Here is a 23,154-nt window from a genome sequence, read left to right on the forward strand (position 1 = left end):
ATAAAGTTCATACTTGATTGGCTGTGCTGCATTATAAACCTGTTCAAAGCTATTTGATGTACTAAATACTTAAATTATATTTGTATTTTTTCAAAGGTCGAGTAAACATTGTTGACTTACAACAGGTAATTTTTTGTTATAAAAAAATGCATATACTTTTTGTTTCTATGTTTCTCCATTTATAATGCATCAGTCAGTCTCCAAGTAAGTGCTGATATTAAAGTACTGTATAGCAGCAGTTGCAAAATTGGTGGCACTTCTCACTAACTTTGACTACTTTGTCCATTTGTGTATCACTTCACAAATGTTGTATTCATGCTTATTCTGATTTTGAGATAAATATTACTACACTCTGTAGTACTGTGACACTCTTTAAAATTGCCCCTAAAAAAAGAAGCAGGGCTTTCTTGATGATTTGAATAGCTCTGCTTTCTTAAATTGAGAAGTACAGGTGGATAAGAAATGTCTGCCTTTGCTAAAATTTAGAGCGATGGGGTCATACAGTGAAATATAATAAATTTTGCATGGGTCCTCTCTCTTCCTTCATTAATCTCTTGTTTCCACTAACCTCTATCCCCCAGTAATCTTCTGTGAGTAATTTTTCCTTCTGTCTCGAGCAAAATTGCTTGAAATCAGAAAACTTTCTATAAGACAATGAATGTTTCTGTTCAGAGCTTTACAAAAATCTTAATTTTCTTGGACCCTTTAACCTAGTCGTAATTGCAAGAGATTTTTTTAAAAGCACAAACACTTCTGTTCCAAGCCCCAGACTTACTTGCACATAAATATGATAGAGCAAATAAAAAGCAGATATCCTTTTCAAAGTATAGTGTCTTAATGTCTGAAAATTAATTTGAATTTAAGGGACTGATGGATTTATTTTTTTCCAGATAATAAATGTAGACCTGGTCCATATTGAAAGCCGAGCTAATGACATTGTTAAATCAGACAGAACTATTCAGCTGGTGCTGGGACAGTTTATAAATGAGTGAGTATCTTCAGGAGGAATGTATACAGTGGTCCAGAGATATGACTTTAGATGTTATAGGTGCAGTATAACTATAGTCTTCTATTATTAATTATGCTTCAGAGCTTATTCTTGAGGCAGAGAATAGACTTTCGTGGACCAGAACCAGTGACGTGCTGAGCACCCTCGTCTCCCATAAAAATCCATGTTCAGGTCCCTTTGAGAGGAAAAAATGGGTGTGTTTTTATGAGGGGGTTGTGAAGTTAATTCTTATTGTTCCATATAAGGAAATAAAGGAACAGGTTGCAGACTAGTGGGTTGGTTAGCAGAATTTTAAAAATACAACCTTTTCCCTGTAATAGTTGTACTGAGCAAGATGAATTCCCACAGCCCATCTATTGCTATTTTACAGTAAGTTCCAGTGTATTTATGCATACTCTGGAAAAATGTTTACTCTGAACAAATAAATTAATAATGAGGCAGGATAACTATATGTAAAAAGATGCAAGTTGAATTGGGAACGTCACACTAATGTCTTTTCTTCCTGGTTTTACATAAGGAGTTACCTAGACCAATTAGCAGAAGAAATAAACGATAAACTACAGGAAACTGGTCAGGTGACAATATCTGAACTCTGCAAGGCATACGACCTTCCAGGAGACTTCTTGATACAGGTTACTGCATGTTATCTACCCTTTCATATAGAAACGTTGAATTCTGATTTGAAGAAATATTTCCCTCTTATAGCAACTTTATTGTCCAGGAAACAAAGATGATAGTTATATGAAGTCTTGGGTAGTGTCCTAAGCAGGTCAGTATTAAATCTCTCAGGTTTGCATTTTAGCGGCTATGAACTGATTTAGGTTAAAATTTGCCAGTACAGAATTCCAGTATCTGAACTGAGCTAGGTTTCCTCTCAGCCATTGTGATCCTTTAGGAAAAAGGAATGAACATACTTTAAGAGTGTGATCAAAGGATTTGAAAAACTGCCTTTGGGTGAAAGACTTAAGGGTCTCAGTCTCGTTAGCTTATCAAAGAGAAGGTTCAGGGCTGAACTTGATCACAATCTATAAGTACCTACCTGGGGAACAGAAATTTGATAATAGGAGTGCTCTTCAATCTAGAGGAGAAATGTATAACAATATCCATGGGCTGGAAGTTGAAACTAGACAAATTTAGACTATATATTAAGATCCACATTTTTAACTGTAAGAGTAATTCAGCATTGGAACAACTTACCAAGGGTTGTGCAGGAGATCCTCTATCACTGGAAATTTTTAAATTAAGAATGAATGTTTTTCCAAAACAGGCCATAGGACTTCCCTTTCAATGAGAGAAGCTCTTTTTCAAAGTCTTCATTGAAAGGGAAGTCCTATGGCCTGTGTTATGCAGGTATTCAAACTAGATGATCACAATGGTCCCTTCTGGCTTTAGTCATCTTCTAAACACATTGTACAGAATATATACACATACAGTTTCTTTTTTTGTCTCAGATAATCTGAATGTTTTAAGTTACTAATTTGAACGCCGATTCCAATCTTTTTCCTTTTGTCTGGGTTTTTTTATTTTATTTTTAATTTCTTGCTGTTAATTTCTACTCTGACATCTCAGAAGAGTGGGTCAGGGACTTCCTTTGTCACAGACACAAAGGATTTAACATGAATGTGCAGCCCCAGAAATCCAAGACCAGATGGGTTTCTTTCACAATGTGTTGGTTCTTCATTCACCTGTAAAGATTGTAATATGTGTGGGAGAGGGAATAGTCATTACATAATTCAGGTCATTGTATGTATTATTAAGAAAGCTACTTTAACCTGGTGATTGCAGTTGGGTCAAAATAAAACGAACTCACACACACAATCTGTGTGTTTTTTATAGTATCTTCTCAATGTTCTCCAGTAATAATTACCATTTAAAATGCCTTCTTATTTCTCAATACGTTGATTATTTAGACAAATTAACTTTCTAATCTACAGCTTAAATATATTTTCTTCTATGCTGTGTAACTGTAAACTGTCGTACCCGCATTTATCATAACTTCTGTTCACAGACATTGTCCCCCCGTCTGGGTAGGATTATCCATGGCCAGATAGATCAGGACAACAAAGGAGTGATTTTTACAGAGGCATTTGTAGCCCGGCATCGGGCACGCATTCGTGGTCTGTTCAGTGCCATTACTAGGTAAGCCCTGACACAAATATCTGTATGTAGAAATGTGTTTTACAGCATTCTTTATGCATCTGATTTATTTGTAATATACAAAAAAGAAAATAAAGGCATATGTATGAGACCTTTTCAATTACAATTCATTTTACTGTGAGAGAGAATTTTGTGTACTTTTTTGGCGCAACATGTAATGTGAGCCCAGTCCTCTGCTGATGTACGAAGGTACTTGAGCAGCAGGAAAGGCTTATTCCTAGAAAAGGGAAAACTAGTTAGCTAAAATGAGCTAAATTACAATGGGAAAATATTTTGAAAAACTGGCTAAAACTAGTCATGAATTCACTGTGAATTCTTAATTTTCTGGAAAGTGTCCCCCTCATTGACATAATTACAGATTGATATCCAGCAACCACACTTCATTTTTCAGAAATTTGGGTATCAGTTCAATAGCCATCTTAATGCTCTATCTTGAGCAGGAACTTAGTTAGCAGAAGTTTGTGTGTGTATATATGATATTTACAGTAGTAGTAATACAGTTTTAAACCAGTATGAATTTATAAATTTCATAAATTAAACAACCTGGCAGTAACAGTCTGGCTAAAACACTTGATCAGTTTTGCAGAAAATACCTTTCTTGAGGGAAAAGTCCAGAGGTACTTGTCTTGTTTGTAGATTCTACTTCAATTTGAGTCTCTCCAGGCCTGTTTCATGTTTATTCTTTTTATTCTTTATAGGCCTACTCCTGTAACTAACTTGATCACTCGGTATGGATTTCAGGAACAACTGCTTTACTGTGAGTTTCTTTCAGATTTTGTTTCATGTATTTAGATTCTTTATTGTTGGAATTAATCATTTCAAATAAACCTTTTAGTATTTAGTATTGTTTTTGCAATAAATAGCAATTGGTCTCCTTTCCAGTTTAATAAGTAATAGACTTCTTGTGCTGTCCACAGCTCAAAGAAGTGTCTCTATATCTACAGCAATGAAAGCTCATTGATGGAATACCTCTAAGGGAGTGGAATGATGCAAGAAGTGCAATATTCATTTTTGTCTTCTATTTCATTATGTGCGCTCAGCTACTGGTATTTTTATCAATGGAGCACACAAAAGGGACAGATTTCACATAGCTGAATGACATTAACTGCACAGGATTTTTATTTATTGACTTTATTTTGCGATAGCTGAGGCAGAGCTTTTGTTATGCTCACAACTAGAGGTCTTAATAAGCAGGGAGATAAATCGCACTCTTGTTTGTTTGTTTTTTCTTTTATTTAAAAAAAAGAGCCTCACAAAATTACAGTCCATGAAGATTTCCTTTTGTAGTCCTTGATTTGATCTCACCTCAACTATTGCAACACTTCGACTATCCAGCTCTCATGTCTCCTCTATTCTATACAAAATGCTCCCTCAAAGATCTGTCTTGTCTGTGGACTAACCACATCCCGCTATCTTCATTTGCGGGCTTCTCATCCCTTCTTATATAAAAGTTAATCTCCTTTTGTTTGCCTTCAGGGCCTCACATGACTTTGTTCTGTTAATGTTCCTGTCTTCCCTTTCTTCTTTCATTCTACATGGCTAACTGCCCCTTTAGGCTCTCCCACTGACATCTGAGTCTAATTCCCTTATGCCCGCAATCCTCTCGCTGACCCCAGGATTCCTCCACCCTCTTTCCTCAAACAAGCCAAATAACATTAGCCTGGCCACAACAGAAAATGAGCAGCTCTAACTCTAGTGATAAACACTAAATGTACTAAAAAAATGGGGGGGGGGGAGGTTGTTTATAAATAGCATTAGAAAGGCATGAGCTTAACTTCATTTAGTTATTCTACTTGTTCATTGCCTTCCATTTCCTTTTACTTTGAATGCTGTCTTTTTAGGCCCCAGTTCTGCAATGAGAACCTGTAGGCCCAGAGCTCGACCTGCGTAGTTCCCTTTGCAGGTTTGAAGCAGGGACTTTGTCTTCATACCTGTGTGGAGATCAAAGTGGTATCTTAATGCAGGAATTAGGGTACCGAGCCCAAGTAATTTTATCCCCAAATTGCTAAGGCTTCTGTCTAGACTGAGAAAGAAAGATAAGCTGAATTAATCATTGTTTCTTGTGACATAATTCAGAAATTTGACAAACAGTGTTGCCACATAAGGATTCTTATCACGTATAAGGTATTTCTGGGGGAATTCTGTGCCTAAAAATTCTGTGCACAATATTTTAAAATTCTGCATATTTTATTTGTCAAAATAACACAATATAATTACACCAGTTTCAATTATTTTAGTAATTTATTTCAAAATACTTGTCAGCAAGTATGTCAGTAACAACACAGACAACAAAAGTTTTCCTCCAGGAGTAGAGAGTTAAAGAAACTGCTAGGACAATCCAATTCCTGTTTCTCTGTTAGACTGAGGTTCCCAACAAAAGTATGGGTGTGTCACACGTGTCAACTAAGCACATCTTGGGGGGAAAACTCTGCCCCTTTGGTCTCAGACACCCACACCCCTCCCCACCAGACCCTAGCCGTGGGGCGCCCCCCCTTAGCCCAGACACCCGCAATCTCCTAACCCCCGAGCCCAGCCGGGGCCCTCCAGAGCCCAGCTGCGGGGCAACCCCCAACACTACATCCGTGGAGTTCCCCCCTAGCCCATTCACCCGCATCCCCTATCCCCCAGCGCCCTGCCGTGGGGTGCCCCCCTAGCCCAGACATCTGCACCCCCTTGCCTCCAGAGATCTAGAGAGAGAGAGCCTGATGCTGGGTCCCAGGCTTGTATGGTGTTTCTTGCACACTGCCTCCTTTCTTCACGATGTGCTGGGAAATGAAGGTGCCTGGAACTCTTCCCCCTCCTCCCCCCTCCCCTCCCCCAGCAGGTTCCTGTATATGTGAGCTGCAGAGTAGGGCTCTGCTGAGTCTAGTGGCCCCTAGTGCTGGCCAGCAGCTCTGCAGCGCCAGTTCTGCGAGAGAAAATGAAATTCTGCACATAATTCTGCATTGCGTGGTGGCACAGAATTTGTCCATGAGTAATAAGGATGTCATAAGCTATACAGGCAAGAGAACTCAGTTATATAATTAGTCTATAAAGAAATTAAGAAAAACAATAAACAATGTTTAGTTTAATTAGTTTCTTCAGTTGTGTCCTTTTTGAGAGCCTCCCACAGAAGGTTGTGTCTTCTATAACAGTCAGACTGTAGGAGACACTCTCCTCTAGGCAAGCAAAAAGAGCAACTAATTAGGCTCCACCTATTCATTTTGGAACTATCTAATTATCCTAGGTAATCCAGGCAGTTTATTGGTGGCAAAGGGCAAAGTTCAGAGGTAGGTGATGTGACAGATGTGGTAGTGTCCTGCAATATCCTGAACAAACCTTTTTGAATTACATTGAAGTATTTAGGAGTTAATTGTATTAAAAATGCGAATATTTATGTATTATTGTGGGATGTATATAATGTCTACAGTGGGGAGACATGACTAATGTAAACCCTGGGAAGTGTTATGATCTTCAGAGGACTATTTGAAACAATGTACCAGACAAGAATGAATTTTTAAAGTTGTGGGTTTCCCAGGAAATGTCTAGGGGCAGGTGTTTGCAAATATACTCCTTTCAGTTATGCAAGAACTCAGCCTTTGGAAGCTTTGCTTGGAGGGGACCTTTGTCTGCTGATTAATTAGCTTTTAACATGAGAACAAGATCAGAGGCCCAAACTGTATAAAGGAAGGACTCTCAGATTCAAGGGGGTGCTGGTTCTGAGCCAACGTGATTATAAACTTGTAATCTCAGAAAACGCCCTTGATGGGGTATGAAGGACTGACTGGCACCAGAGTCCTTGTTAGAGTTAGGGTGATCTCTGGTAAACGTATTGGCGTGTGTGTAGGTTCTTTTATTGTTTTAGTATGTTTTCTCTGTAACGCATTCACCTTAAGAATAAATGTGTTTATTTAGGAAAAACTGTGAGCAATTACACTGTTGTAGCCGCTGTGGAGAAAAGCAAAGCAGGCCTGCTTAAGCAGTCTGACTTGCTGGGGAATTCACATTATAGGCAGGGAACTGTGCAGCCTGGAAACACCTTAGTCAGAAGGGAGTGAGATACGTGTCTCTGCCCATAAGAGATGATGGTTGAGGAGCTGGGAGCCTGAGAGTAGGTGCTTTTGGTGGAGCATAGTGTGGGAATACAGGTGCAGTTTCCCTGAACTGTGGCAGGTAAATCCTATTTAGATTATCATAGTGAGGGAAAAATTTATAATTGGAAAAAGGTGTAAGTGATCTTACAAATTCTGTGTACTTCAATAACTGGAAGAGACCTTTAGTTCAGTTGCTTAAAGAAGCCACTCAGCTATTATTCACTCTAAATCTATGTGGCTTTTTAGCCCACCAACTGACCCAAAGGGCTTGAAGCAGGCACATTAATAAAAATTAAAAATCTTAAATTCAAATTAAACTCCACAATCTCTGTTTTAACATAGTCAATGTATATATGCTGTCCAGGAATGCATTGTCCAGCTATGCAGAGTTAAACAGGAAAATCTGTTAAACCTTATGTTGCAATAATATTTTTGTCCAATGCAATTTCATTATGTAGTTAAAATTGATTACAGCAATTGTTCATGTAATGCTTAGCCGTTATTATGCAAGTCTTTTTAGCTACTAAAGTTTGAATTTTGGTTGTGACAGCCTCCTGCAGATCAACACTGGGGCTAACCGAGTTTGTTGATGCTTCTCTCTTTGTTCAGTGAGCAGCTTTTGTTCTTCATGTCGTTCCAATGTTCCTTCCTATACTCCATTTCTCGGCTCATTTTCATGAATTTCAAAGAGCGTTTTATTCACTTTGATAATTTCTTGTAAATTTTAAAAGTAAAAGCTTTTTCTTTAATTTTGTCCATTTTCTGAATATAATTTCAGTTTCACAAATGTTTGAGTACTGGAAAACATTTTCCAAATTAGTATAAATATAGGCCTTATCAAAGTTTCTTAGATATATAATATGATTAGGGCTATCGATTAATCTCAGTTAACTCACGCGATTAACCTGAAAAAAATTAATTGCAGTTTTAATTGCACTGTTAAACAATAGAATACCAATTGAAATTTATTAAATATTTTGGATGTTTTTCTACATTTTCATATATATCTTGTATTCTGTGTTGTAATTGAAATCAAAGTGTGTATTTTGATTACAAATATTTGCACTGTAAAAATAATAAACAAAAGAAATAGTATTTTTCAGACCACCTCATACAAGTGCTGTAGTGCAATCTCTTTATCATGAAAGTGCAGTTTACAAATGTAGGGTTTTTTTGTTACATAACTGCACTCAAAAACAAAACAATGTAAAACTTCAGAGCTTACAAGTTCACTCAGTCCTACTTCTTGTTCAGCCAATCACTAAAACAAACAAGTTTGTTTATATTTACAGGAGATAATGCTGCTCTCTTCTCACTTTCTGGTGACGTAAATAAGAACAGGCATTTGCCTGGCACGTCTGTAGCCGGCATTGCAAGGTATTTACGTGCCAGATATGCTAAACGTTCATATGCCCCTTCATGCTTCGGCCACCATTCCAGAGGACATGCTTCCATGCTGATGACACGCATTAAAAAAATAATATATTAACTAAATTTGGGACTGAACTCCTTGGGGGAGAATTGTATGTCCCCTGTTCTGTTTTACCTGCATTCTGCCATATATTTCATGTTATAGCAGTCTCCGATGATGACCCAGCACATGTTCATTTTAAGAACACTTTCACTGCAGATTTGACAAAACGCAAAGAAGGTACCAATGTGAGATTTCTAAAGATAGCTACAGCACTCAACCCAAGGTTTAAGAATCTGAAGGGCCTTACAAAATCTCAGAGGGATGAGATAGGGAGCATGCTTTCAGAAGTCTTAAAAGAGCAACACTCTTGTTACCGCCCAAGTGCTCGAGGCGGACTTCAAATGGTCCGTCGCCTGGTGTGCTTGGCACCAATAAAGACACCGAGGGGAGAAAGCAAGCCAAGTTTATTTCAGAGCTCTGAAATGGCACTAGGAGACCAGCATGTCTCAAATCCAGTGCCACAAATACAAATAACTTTTACCTTTTATACCCCAAACTGTTTGCATACATCTCTTCGTCTGGCTGTTCCCCCTCACCCCTCCCTTCCAGTCAACTGTTACAATAAGCTTGTGAGAAAACTTTCCCAGTCTCTGCGACCTTGAATTAAACATCTGCAAACTAACTACCCCTCGGTTCCCTCCTCCTTATCTATATTATTTCTGCTAGTGTGAGTGAAACTGCAGCCATCTGCTAGAAACGCTGACCAATACATTTCTGCTTTGGCCTGCTACAGAGCATGTAAAGCAGTAAACACAGAAGTAGATGAGAGCTCACAAGATGGAGTTTGGGGTTCAGATAGACCCAGAGCAAGAGAGTTTCATCGACACTTTGGTCTTCCGCTCTCCCGAGTTACCTGGTAGCTATGCCTAGTGGACCCCAACACTCTGATGCGGAAACTACAGAACCCAAACCACCAAAAAAGAAAATCAACCTTCTGCTGGGGGCATCTGACTCAGATGATGAAAATGAACATGCGTCGGTCCTCACTGCTTTGGATGGTTATGAAGCAGAACCCATCGTCAGCATGGACGCATGTCCTGTGGAATGGTAGTTGAAGCATGAAGGGACATATGAACCTTTAGTGCATCAGGCATGTAAATTTCTTGCGGCGCCGGCTACAACAATGCCGTGAGAGAGCCTGTTCTCACTTTCAAGTATCAGAGGGGTAGCCGTGTTGGATGGATCGACCGCTATGCCTACCTTCATGCCTCCAGCTTCCACCCCGGACACACCACACGATCCATCGTCTACAGCCAAGCACTGAGGTACAACCGCATCTGCTCCAACCCCTCAGACAGAGACCAACACCTACAAGATCTTCACCAAGCATTCTCAAAACTACGATACCCACACAAGGAAATAAAGAAACAAATCAACAGAGCCAGACGTGTACCCAGAAGCCTCCTGCTACAAGACAGGCCCAAAAAAGAAACCAACAGAACTCCACTGGCCATCACCTACAGTCCTCAGCTTAAACCTCTCCAACGCATCATCAGTGATCTACAACCCATCCTGGACAATGATCCCTCACTTTCACAGACCTTGGGAGGCAGGCCAGTCCTCGCCCACAGACAACCGCCAACCTTAAGCATATTCTCACCAGCAACCACGGACCGCACCATAACAACTCTAACTCAGGAACCAACCCATGCAACAAACCTCGATGCCAACTCTGCCCACATATCTACACCAGCAACACCATCACAGGACCTAACCAGATCAGCTACAACATCACCGGCTCATTCACCTGCACGTCCACCAATGTTATATATGCCATCATGTGCCAGCAATGCCCCTCTGCTATGTACATTGGCCAAATTGGACAGTCACTACGCAAGAGGATAAATGGACACAAGTCAGATATCAGGAATGGCAATATACAAAAACCTGTAGGAGAACACTTCAACCTCCCTGGCCACACAATAGCAGATGTAAAGGTAGCCATCTTACAGCAAAAAAACTTCAGGACCAGACTCCAAAGAGAAACTGCTGAGCTCCAGTTCATTTGCAAATTTGACACCATCAGATCAGGATTAAACAAAGACTGTGAATGGCTATCCAACTACAGAAGCAGTTTCTCCTCCCTTGGTGTTCACACCTCAACTGCTAGCAGAGCACCTCACCCTCCCTGATTGAACTAACCTCGTTATCTCCATACTGATTTATACCTGCCTCTGGAAATTTCCATTACTTGCATCTGAAGAAGTGAGGTTCTTACCCACTAAAGCTTATGCTCCCAATACTTCTGTTAGTCTTAAAGGTGCCACAGGACCCTCTGTTGCTTCTCACTTTCAGGTGACATTGTAAACAAGAAGCGGGCAGCATTATCTCCTGAAAATGTAAACAAACTTGTTTGTCTGAGTGATTGCCTGAACAAGAAGTAGGACTGAGTGGACTTGCAAGCTCTAAAATTTTACTTTGTTTTATTTTTGAATGCAGGTTTTTTGGTACATAATTCTATATTTGTAAATTCTGCTTTCATGATAAAGAGATTGCACTACAATACTTGTATTAGGTGAATTGAAAAATACTATTTCTTTTGTTTTTTACAGTGCAAATGCTTGTAATCAAAAATAAATATAAAGTGACTTCTGTATGCTTTGTATTCTGTGTTGTAATTGAAATCAATATATTTTAAAATGTAGAAAACATCAAAAAATTTTAAATAAATGATATTCTATTAATGTTTAACATAGTGATTAATCGAGATTATTTTTTTAATTGTGTATTAATCACAATTATTTTAATAGCTTGACAGCCCTAAATGACTATATATCATAATTAATTATACTTACATTAATTAAAATAGATATAATTATGTATAATTTGTTAAATTTTATTTATATATAGTACCTGGTAGTAATATAAACTTTAAAAGCGTGATGTTTTTAAATTTCCTGGCTTCTTTCATTAAAAATCCTTTAGAAATTTCTTTCTTGTTTCTATGTCTGGTGAATAAGTTGTATAAACAAGCTATTAACTAATTCCCCATTTAATAATTATTCCAGCAGATATTGAAGTATTAAGAAAATAACCATCTTTGATCCTATAATATTGCCATGCCATTGTTCACCTTAAGATGACATCAGGCTATTTATAATAAGGAATGCTTATATTTTGAAATGTAAAATAGTTTCAGTTAAGGAGTAATAAATTTACAAAGCTTAATAGAAAGCATCAGGTTCCCTCACTTCTGAGCACTATAGCCCTAATCGAAAGCCCATTTCAGTCAATGGAAAAACTCTCATTAACATCAGTGGTCTTTGGATAAGACCTTATGGGACATAAATTATTTTCACTTTTATTTAAAACTCTTTTTAAAATATTTTATTGTTTTTGTTGTTCTAGCATCTAAAGCAGGGGCGGGCAAACTTTTTGGCCTGAGGGCCGCATCGGGTTTCGTAAATTGTTTGGAGGGCCGGTTAGGGGAGGGGGTCGTGGCCCAGCCCCCACTTCCTATCTGGCCCCCCCCCCGGGACTCCTGCCCCATCCAACCCCCCTGTTCCCTGACGGCCCCCCTGGGACCCCTGCCCCATCCACCCCCCTGCTCCCTGTCCCCTGACTGCCCCTGGATCCCTACCGCCCCATCCAACCCCTCCTCTCATTCCTGACAGCCCCTCCGGGACCCCTGCCCCATCCAACCACCCCTTCTCCCTATCCCCTGACTGCCCCTGGGACCCCTGCCCCTGACTGCCCCCCCAGGACCGCTGCCCCCATTCAACTCCCTGTTCTCCCCCCCCCCCCCGACCGCTATCCACATCCCGGCCCCCTGACCACCACCCCGAACTCCCCTGCCCTCTATCCACCCCCCCTCTGCTCCCTGCCCCCTTACCGTGCTACCTGGAGCACCGGTGGCTGGTGGCGTTGCAGCCGGGCCACGCCGCCGTCGCCACCATGCAGCTCAGAGCACCAGGTCAGGCCTGACTCTGCAGCTACGCTGCCCCAGGAGCTCACAGCCCCGCCGCCCAGAGCAGTGTGCCGGCAGCGGAGCGAGCGAGCTGAGGCTCTGGGAGAGGGGGAACAGCAGGGGAGGGGCCGGGGCTAGCCTCCCGGGCCAGGAGCTCAGGGGCCGGGCAGGACGGTCCCGCATGCCGGATGTGGCCCACGGGTCGTAGTTTGCCCATCTCTGATCTAAAAGATCCAAACAGGATGAAGGCTCTTTTGTGCTGTAAAATCTCTTAGAAAGGGGCAGTCCTTGTCCTGTAGGAATCTTATAATTTAAGAAATATCATTTGTAACCAGTAATTTTTACATCTATTTTGAGAGCTTCACTTCCACGCCTGTCTGTAAAGCACCTGGCACACTGTTAGTGCTCTACCATTAATAATACTTCTAGTTTGGCTATATTTTAATTTTTGTGTCAAAATCTTGTAAATAAAGCTTTTTTCCATGAACTTTGAATGGAAGTAAGATTGAAAATGTAAAATGAGTAATAAAATCAATGCAGTGCACATTCAATATGCTGTATTGTTTCTGTATGTTGGGTAGTATGAGTATGTAGAGTTTGCTTTCAAAAGTGGTTAGTGTAAACCTCTGTTTTTCCATGTAGTTCTAAATACTTACTTTTTTGTTATCTTCCGAAGCTGCCTGTTAAGCCCTGTCTAGGCTAGGTAATTGAACTGTTGCTGAAAATGTTTTTTTGCAGTGTTTGTCCCTGCACCAGTATGGAAAACAGTTTGTTAAACACATAGCACTTTAAATTCATACCCTACCATATTCCGGAATAACTTCCCCATGTAGACAAGACAATATACACAACCAGCTAGACTGCGACGAATAAAGCTAAGCAACTGGTAGCAACAGTGGAAAATTTTAGTAAGAAAAAAACAAAGATAGTTTTGGCCAGTCAGTAGCTACTTCAGAATAATATTCCATGTGGACACTCGTATTCCAGAATAAGGGTGTCCACATAGAGAGTTATTCCCACATAGCTATTGCAGACTAGTTTATTCCGCAATAGCTATTCCAGTCAAGTTTGCCAGGTACACAAGCCCTAAATCTCAAGATGCTGTAGTTCCCACTTTGGCAGTGTTTATCACCGTCATAGAATATTTTATTGTCCCATCCTGACAGATTCAGTTAGCATGGCCACACACACCTAGCTTATACTGTTGAGATGGGTTCCGGGCATACCAGGAGTATTTGCATGATGATGACTTTCTCAGATGGCAGTTTCTATAGTGCGTCCCCCAACCCTTTTTTCTGTTTCAGTCCTGGGGATGATACACATCACTTGTTTATCCTTTTTCTGAGGGAAGGGGAAAAGCAATTTATCACCTGTTTGCTCTCCTGTCCATTTCTGTGTTGTAGAGCTCCTGTCACAAATTCCCTAGTCTTGACAGATTCAGTGGGTGTTTGCCATAGGGAAGGGTCTCTGTTTCTTTCCAGTTGTGTTCCCCTTGCTTTCTGTTCCCATTCTTGTTAAACAGTTAATGAAGTAGGAGCTGTATATATAGTCCCACTTAGTTTTACTCCAGGTATAAACCCATGGCTACTCTGATCTTTCTTTAAAGAAGAAGAATTCAACACATCCTATAAAACAAAACCTAGGATAAAAAATTCCAGTAGAACAGTGGTTCTCACACTGTGGGTCGGGACCCCAAAGTTGGTCACAACCTCGTTTTAATGGGGTCGCCAGGGCTGGTGTTAGACTTGCTGGGGGCTGAAGCCAAAGCCCAAATTCCACTGCCTGGGACCGAAGCCAAATCCCGAGGGCTTCAGCCCTGGGTGGCAGGGCTCAGGTTACAGGTCCCCCGCCTGGGGCTGAAGCTCTTGAGCTTCGGCTTTGACCCCCCACCCCGGCCCGGGGCAGTGGGGTTTGGGCAAGTTCAGGCTTTACCTGTCTCCCCCCAGGGTCGTGTAGTAATTTTTGTTGTTGGAAGGAGGTTGCGGTGCAATTAACTTTGAGAACCCCTGCAGTAGAACCATAAAAAGCAGCAGAGCTTGGTGCCTCCTTCATTTATAGAGTTTTATATAAGCAGTGGCTTGTAAAGGGAGCAGTGACAGAACGCAGAAGGATTATGGTACCTGAACCTTCCATGCAACTTGAATAAATTGAAAATAATGTTTTGTGTTAAGCTGGCCTTAATAATTTAGTACTAGTGGTTGCCAATCAGTGGGTTGCTGATTCTTGGGGTCCAGGGGTTAATTGGAACGTTTGAAGATCGGCTATCGTCACCAACAGGGGTACAGGATTCCGTATCTGACTTGTTATAGGTATCCATTCTTGCCATGATTTTAAAATGTTAATATCACAACATTTTCAGTATTGGTTCTGAAAAGTTTAACACCCGTCCCAATGTGAACGTTAATAAAATCATCATGAATTTCGTTTGCTGGCTAGAGAAGAGCAGCATTATGACCAACTTTCTAGGTATGTTTTTAATAAAAAAGTAGTCTGATACTGTCATAGCAGCTTTCTCCCTTGGAACTGTACATTTGGCAGGAAATTATCAGATTTAAAAATTGTGGGAGCTCAGAATTGCTTCACTAAAACAACTACTGGTAGTTTTGTGATTGGTTTCTTTCAGTTAGCAACTGGTAGTAAAAAGAGGGGGGGGAAATACAAGAAGAAAGAATGAAAAAAGGAGGAAAAATAATTCCCAAAATTTTGATGATGTATGTATCTTACTGAAACTGTTGCTTCATTTATTTTATTCTTTCAGCTGTGTTAGAAGAACTTGTTAACACTGGACGTCTAAAAGGCACGGTGGTTGGTGGGAGACAGGATAAGGCTGTGTTTGTTCCAGACATCTATGCCAGAACACAGAGCAACTGGGTGGACTCCTTTTTCAAGCAAAATGGTTACCTAGGTAACTGATCTTTATTCTTTATGAATAAAAGGTCTTTTTGGAAATTGATCTAGGTAACTAAAAGAGCCAAGTGAATCCAGTATGTGTGACTGAGGCTTATAAGAATAATTGAAGTGCTACTACTGTAGTTGGTATTTCTTTGATAAAGGCTTGTTACTGCCTTCCAAAATACATACATACAGTATATAACTGCATAATTGCAGTGCCTAAATTTGCAAGCTGTTCTGTGTTTGTACTTGCCCACATAGAAAGCACAGTTGGGCTAAAGTCCTGCATATTACTTTAATGATGAGAGAACAGTTTGAATGTTTTAAATGCCAACGGATACATTTACAGGGTATCTTTATTTATCAGGAGGATAGTTTGACACTTATTCTGTTACTTTATATGTATCATGCTGAAAACATATGTGTAGCACAGTGTACTGGGCCCTTTAAGAGCAGATGTCATAAGCCTGACTGATGGTGGGGACTTGGAGCTAAACCAACAAAGGTAATTAGGCGCCTAGCTGCTTCTTCAGGTGCCTATGTCTAACATTTAGGCACGACTGCTTAGCTGAGGCCTAACTTGGTGCCTAAGTTTACATCAGCATGTGCAAAGATACCTAAGCACTGATGTTGCTCTATAGCTAATGAGCTGCTCAGAGCCCCAGCTTACCAACCCCCCTCACTTTCATCGCCTCATGTGCAGAGCCCTCTCTGGTAGGCACTCTCAGCTTGTTCCGATGCTGCACAAAAGACATGCCCAGTATTCCCATAGTTAGAGCACTCACCTGGGATGTGGGGGACCCAAGTTTGAATCTCTACCTGATTTGGAGCAGAGACTTGAATTCATGTTTCCACCCTCCCAAGGGAGTGCCCTAACTTTTGGTCTATTGGCTGTAATGAGGTGGATGCATTTTGAATTTCACTACTGGCTAGCTTAGGTGGCTTCCTGCTCAGCTTGCTGTCTTCTGAGGATGCCTTTCATAGGTGCCTAGCTCTCCCCATTCATTGTACAGGTGGGTGCCAAACTTGGGCTGGCAGGACTTTGGAGTTCTAAAAGATGTGCTCTAGGAATTATTTTGGGAAAATTCTATGGACGGTGTTGTACAGGAGGTCAGACTAGATTATCACAATGGTCCCTTCTGTCCTTGGAATCTGAATATCTTCCTAGTTCCTATTTCTTATCTGAAGTCCTAATCCTCTATGACATCACGATGGATTGCTATGGAGATGCATATAATTTCACAGAGGATTATGACTTCTGGTAAGGGATAAACTGAAAATGTGAATGAACTTTTAAAAAAGAAACACACTCTTTTCATGCAAGTGTCAGCGTTCGAAAAATCCATTCAGTGCATTGCCTATGCAGGGGTGGGCAAACTTTTTGGCCCAAGGGCCACATCTGGGTGGGGAAATTGCATGCAGGGCCATGAATGTAGGGTTGGGGCAGGTGGTTGGGTTGCGGGAGGGAGTGCCGGGTGTACAAGGGAGCTCAGGGCAGGGGATTGGGATGCAGGGACGGGTGCGGAGTACAGGAGGGGGCTCAGGGCAGGGGGTTGGGGTGCAGGAGGGGTTCGGGGTGTGGGCTCCGGCCTGGCACCACTTACCTTGAGTAGCTCTGGGGTGGCAGTGGCGCACAGCGGGGCTAAGACAGGCTCCCTGCCTGCCCTGGCCCACGCCGTACCTGGAAACGGCCAGCACCACGTCCCTGCGGCCCCTGGGGGGGGGGGAGGAGGGAGCAGAGGGCTCTGTGCGCTGCCCTTGCCTGCAGGCACCGCCCCCCGCAGTTCCCATTGTCCGGGAACAGGGAACCGCGGACAATGGGAGCTTCAGGGGAGGTACCCGCAGGCAAGGGCAGAGCATGGAACCCTCTTCCGGCCCCCTGCCTCCCTCCAGGAGCCGCAGGGACGTAGTGTCGGCCACTTCCGGGAGCGGCGTGGGGCCAGGGCAGGCAGGGAGCATGCCTTAGCCCCGCGGCGCCATGGGGGTGACAATCCCGCAGGCTGGATCCAAAGCCCTGATCGGCTGGATCCGGCCTGCAGGCCGTAGTTTCCCCACTCCGGCCTATGGTGAATAAACAGGAAGCTTTCCTATGTGCGTGCCATAACTTTTTCAGAATCTAAGCTTACGTTAAAAAAACCTCCATATGACCTTCCAAATGTGGATCAAGTGTTAACCAATGCATCTAGGTCTGCAGAAGGATCACCCCAATGCCTCTGCTGCAGCTTGAAAAAGAAGCTGCAGAATGAAAACTGACCAGCTTTTATTCCTTTAAATTGAATGAGTTGTGGCAGCATGGGTATTTTTCACCCTGGCAGAGTAGACTTAGCCTATGTGCTACTTATGTTTAGGTTAAATTTCTCAGATCCTCTCCTTACATGTAAAAAGTAAGGTTTGAAATTGTATTACTGGGGTTCATGGGCATGCAATCAGTGGGATGGTTTCTAAATACAATGTTTTTTTCATGAGGCACTGTTGTCTCTTCAAGAGTTTTAGTATCTTCCCCGTGTGTGTATTTGTTCTTGGAAATGTTGATTTCTTGAAGGTCCAATGAATGGCTAAAACTTAACAAACTTTTTACAATTTTACAGAATTTGATGCATTGTCCAGACTTGGCATCCCAGACCCTGTGAACTACATAAAGAAAAGATACAAGTCCACAAAGCTCTTATTTCTGAAAGCAGCCTGTGTTGGTCAGGAAATTGTGGATCAGGTGGAGGCTTCAGTAGATGAAGCCATCAGCTCTGGAACGTGGGTGGATATAGCGGTATGCTCTTTTTTTCAGTGGGATGTATTTCTTCCCCTTTTTGTTAGATGTCATCCAATAATGTTACTTTAAAGCAGAATTTTCAATGTACTTAGGTCTAATAACCAGTGAAACAAACGACTGCTGCTTCACCACCTTAAACTTGCCTGAAGCTCAGTCAGGCTTTGTTGGTTGACTTCTAAGGCAAACTCATTCTTCTGAATCAGTACAGAATCATTGCTCCAGTATTGTGTTAGGGAACACTTTACTTCTGGAAATGCCGTTTGTGAGATGAGAATTTTAAAACAGACTGTCTGTTATACTTTTCACCAAAATAGGGGGATGTTAGAATTTAGCTAGGACACAAGGTCTAATTTTAGGTTTCAGAGTAGCAGCCGTGTTAGTCTGTATCCGCAAAAAGAACAGGAGTACTTGTGGCACCTTAGAGACTAACAAATTTATTAGAGCATAAGCTTTCGTGGGCTACAACCCACTTCTTCGGATGCATATAGAGTGAAACATATATTGAGGAGATATATATACACACATACAGAGAGCATGAACAGGTGGGGGTTGTCTTACCAACTCTGAGAGGACAATTAAGTCAGAGAGAAAAAAAAAAAACTTTTGAAGTGATAATCAAGATAGCTCAGTACAGACAGTTTGATAAGAAGCAAGTGTGAAAATACTTACAAGGGGAGATAGATTCAATGTTTGTAATGGCCTAATTTTAGCAATAATATGCTGCCTTATTTTCTGTCCTAGTCTATTGGGATGCACTTTTAAGCTGCCGTCTTCCATTACAGAGGCAGCTGTATATCATTGCTGGATGAAATTAATTAGTGTTCCTAAACCACTTTGGGATCTTTCATGATTAAAGATCCATTTAAAATATAAGGACAAATCTAGCTCAGATGTAGCACAGTATATTTTAAACAGTTACCATATATTGTAGGTCCTCTTAATACATGTAAAAGTGGCCTTTTCTGTTCTTTATAATGTGCAGTATATATAAATGATTTTGTTTTTTAATCTTAGACTCTTCTGCCCAGTTCATTATCCATAGAAGATTCTGGAATTTTGCTTCAGCAAGTGATGAGATCTTTCAACAAACATTTGTCAACTATAATCTTCAGTGATACTATTGTAGTCAGTGAGAAATTTATAAACAGTTGTACTGATCTGTTCAGGGAGTTGATGCACCACAAAGCCGAAAAGGTATGTTGTCATGTATATCTGGATGTGTGTATATGTGTTTCTGTTTTTAACCATATTTGAATTTAATAGTCTGCAATTTTTTATCCTTTATATTTCTTGTGATTTAGGTCTGAAAACTTATTCATGTAAAAATGGCGTCATCTGATTCCATGTGTGTGTCATTGTCTTTCAAAGCAAATCTTGTTTAAAGTAAAAATGTTTTCTCCGATGCTATCTCTCAAGCTTCAGATCTGAGTGTGTTCTTTCTATCTAACATATCATCACCAGTATAAAGAATTTAATTAAGTTCCGTTGATGTTGTCAGTAAAGCATCTGGCTAATTTTGAGATCTGAAGTAATGACACGAGGAAAATTTATTTTAGGACCACGTTCTGTTGTTGGATGCATTTGTGCAGCTCTCCCTGAAGTCCTAAGTGGTAAATTAAGGGGATATGATTAAGAATACGTGCTGGAGGAAATCTCAGCAACTGAAGGTGCCATTTTTACATAGTCAGTTTTCTGTTCTTGACCACATAATGTTCGTAAAGCACTAGATAATTTTATATTTATTATTCATTATTGAACGTTTCGTAAGGGTGAGTGGAAAGATCTGTTACTCAACCTGATTTAAAGATTCTATCAGATCAATCCATGGACATCAAAGTTGCACAGCTGCACTGTACATCTCAGCATATTTTACAGCCTCAGTCTTATTCTGATATCACCTACATCCAAAGTAAATGAGAACTTCATTGAAATCGCTGGCATAAAACTGGTATGTGGGGGATCAGGCCCTATTGTTGAAATTTATGTGAATTATAAATAAAGAAAAATGACCACTTCCTATGTTTAGAAATTCAAGTGTGTCCTTATTAATAAGTTGAGGAAATACAAGAAGAACCTGAAAACTATGTTTATATTTTCACAATGTTTCAGGGTCAGTAATTGACTTGTTTTTACTACAACAAAGTTGAGATATACTTCCATGCACACTTAACATATCAGATTATTATTATTATTCCTAGCAGAACTAGGAATCTAGGTAAGATCAGGGAAATCAAAAGGTGTTGACCAAGAATGCTTTATTGAATGATTTGTCTGGGAGCTTTCTAAGTATCTCATGCAAAATAAAGAGATAATTTTAAGTAGGGCTGTCAAGCAATTACAAAAATTAATCGTGCGATTAATCGTGCAATTAAACAATAGAATACCATTTAAATATTTGTGGATGTTTTCTACATTTTCACATATATTGATTTCAATTACAACACAGAATACAAAGTGTACAGTTATCACGTTATATTTATTTTTGATTACAAATATGTGCACTATAAAAAAACAAAAGAAATATTATTTTTTCAATTCACCTAATACAAGTACTGTAGTGCAATCTCTTTATCATGAAAGTTGAACTTACAAATGTAGAATTATGTACAAAAAACCTGCTTTTAAAAATCAGGCCTACTTCTTGTTCAGCCAATCGCTCAGACAAACAAGTTTGTTTACATTTGCAGAAGATAATGCTGCCCTCTTCTTGTTTACAATGTCACCTGAAAGTGAGAACAGGCGTTTGCATGGCACTGTTGTAGCCAGCATCGCAAAATATTTACATGACAGATGCGCTAAAGATTCATATGTCCCTTGATGCTTCAGCCACCATTCCAGGGGACATGCGTCCATGCTGGTGACAGGTTCTGCTCAATAACGATCCAAAGCAGTGCAGATGCCACCAGATTCTTAAATCTTGGGTCGAGTGCTGTAGCTATCTTTAGAAATTTCACATTGGTATCTTCTTTGCATTTTGTCAAATTTCAAGCGAAAGTGTTCTTAAAACAAACAACATGTGCTGGGTCGTCATCTGAGACTGCTATAACATGAAATATATGGCAGAATGCAGGTGAAACAGAGCAGGAGACATACAGTTCTCCCCCAAGGAGTTCAGTCTCAAATTTAATTAACGCATTATTTTTTTAACGAGCATCATCAGCATGGACACGTCCTTTGGAACGATGGCCGAAGCATGAAGAGGCGTACGAATCTTTAGCACATCTGGCACATAAATATCTTGCGACGCCAGCTACAAAAGTGCCATGCAAATGCCTGTTCTCACTTTCAGGTGACATTGTAATTAAGAAGTGGGCAGCATTATCTCTCGTAAACGTAAACAAACTTGTTTCTCTTAGCAATTGGCTGCACAAGAAGTAGGACTAAGTGGAATTGTAGGCTCTAAAGTTTTACATTATTTTGTTTTTGAGTGTAGTTATGTAACAAAAAATACTATATTTGTAAGTTGCACTTTCATGATAAAGAAATTGTAGTACAGTACTTGTGTGGGTGAATTGAAAAATACTATTTCTTTTGTTTATCATTTTACAGTGCAAATATTTGTAGTCAAAAATAATATAAAGTGAACACTTACACTTGATATTCTGTATTGTAATTGAAATCAATATATTTGAAAATGTCGAAAAACATCCAAATTAATTAATAAATTTCAATTGGTATTATATTGTTTAACAGTGCGATTAATTGTGATTAATTTTTTTAGATAATTGTATGAGTTAACTGAAATTAATCGACAGCCCTAATTTTAAGTGAATTTTTGCCGTGTTATTTCAGCACTCCAGTTTGTTTAATAAAAAGTTTTACTTTATGAAAAACTTGTTGTATTTGCCCATGCTATTTATTGACTGATTTTTCAATTTATTTATTGACTGTCTTTAAGTTTCTTGATTGAATACATTACTGTAAAATTAATGTAACTTTTTACTGGATTTATTTTACAGTTCTGTTATTCATTGACTACCTTTGTCACATTAAGCTTGCAGGACAGGTTGTTGGGTTTGGAGGAGGAAAATAAGTATCTTTTTCCTGTGGTGTATGTAGAACACATTCTGTGTTTAAGACAATATGTTTTAAAATGTCTAGACTGCATGAATGGTGCTTTATTAGTCACATTCTGCATTTATATTTTGATATTAAATGAATTATCTTCATTCCAGGAAATGAAAAATAACCCTGTTAATTTAGTCACCGAAGAGGACCTGAAAGAGGCTTCTATTTTAGAAAATTCATCTGCTAACAAAAAAGACAGGAAGGATGAAAGAAGAAAGAAAGCAACAGGTAAGGTACTCGGAATTATTTTTATTTATATAAAAGAGCACATGTCTGCCCTTGGCCATACTTATTTATAAAAGTACTCCCACCGGTTTCACCTAACCTCCTAGCTGACAATAGTTAGGCAAAAAGCAAGCAATGAAAAATCCCCACCCCCACTCACCATCCTCCTCTTTCGTCCTACTTTCCAAGTGGCAGGGGAAATTGATGGGCTTTGCAGGGTACTCCAAAACTCATCAAATCCAGACCCTTTCAGATGAAGTTGCAGTGAGTTTTAAAGTCAGAGTCCTCTCCAAGCACAACTTGGTAACCTCCTCTCTATTATGCTGCCAGATCATAATTATTTGAAGGTTCACAAGGTTGTGTTTTTTTTTTTTTTTTTACTATGTTCTGAGCCAAATTCATACTGGGTCCAAGTATGCATAGCTCCATTTAGCAATAACATTTCTTACAATAGTTCTCAGTTTGCTCCAGAATGTAAATATATATAAAATCCTTCTGAACCTTTACAGTTTTCAGTAATCACTGAAGAACTTTAATCAGGCTAAACATAATGCAATTAGTCTTAAAGACTTTAATAGGGTG

The 23,154-nt window shown here is 40.0% G+C and overlaps 1 protein-coding gene across 1 annotated transcript in view; it reads left to right on the forward strand.

The window, feature by feature from the left end:
• UFL1 (UFM1 specific ligase 1) overlaps positions 1-23,154 on the forward strand; it is a 48,314-nt gene that overhangs the window by 12,759 nt on the left and 12,401 nt on the right. The window contains exons 3-11 of the mRNA XM_065401240.1: positions 97-125; positions 891-988; positions 1,527-1,641; positions 3,018-3,148; positions 3,865-3,923; positions 15,379-15,525; positions 18,101-18,276; positions 19,294-19,473; positions 22,455-22,575. Of these exons, the coding sequence (XP_065257312.1) occupies positions 97-125; positions 891-988; positions 1,527-1,641; positions 3,018-3,148; positions 3,865-3,923; positions 15,379-15,525; positions 18,101-18,276; positions 19,294-19,473; positions 22,455-22,575 (1,056 nt within the window). The remainder of the gene's footprint in view (positions 1-96; positions 126-890; positions 989-1,526; positions 1,642-3,017; positions 3,149-3,864; positions 3,924-15,378; positions 15,526-18,100; positions 18,277-19,293; positions 19,474-22,454; positions 22,576-23,154) is intronic.

Source organism: Emys orbicularis, chromosome 3, assembly GCF_028017835.1.
Source record: "Emys orbicularis isolate rEmyOrb1 chromosome 3, rEmyOrb1.hap1, whole genome shotgun sequence".
In the NCBI taxonomy this organism is placed as follows: Eukaryota; Metazoa; Chordata; order Testudines; family Emydidae; genus Emys; species Emys orbicularis.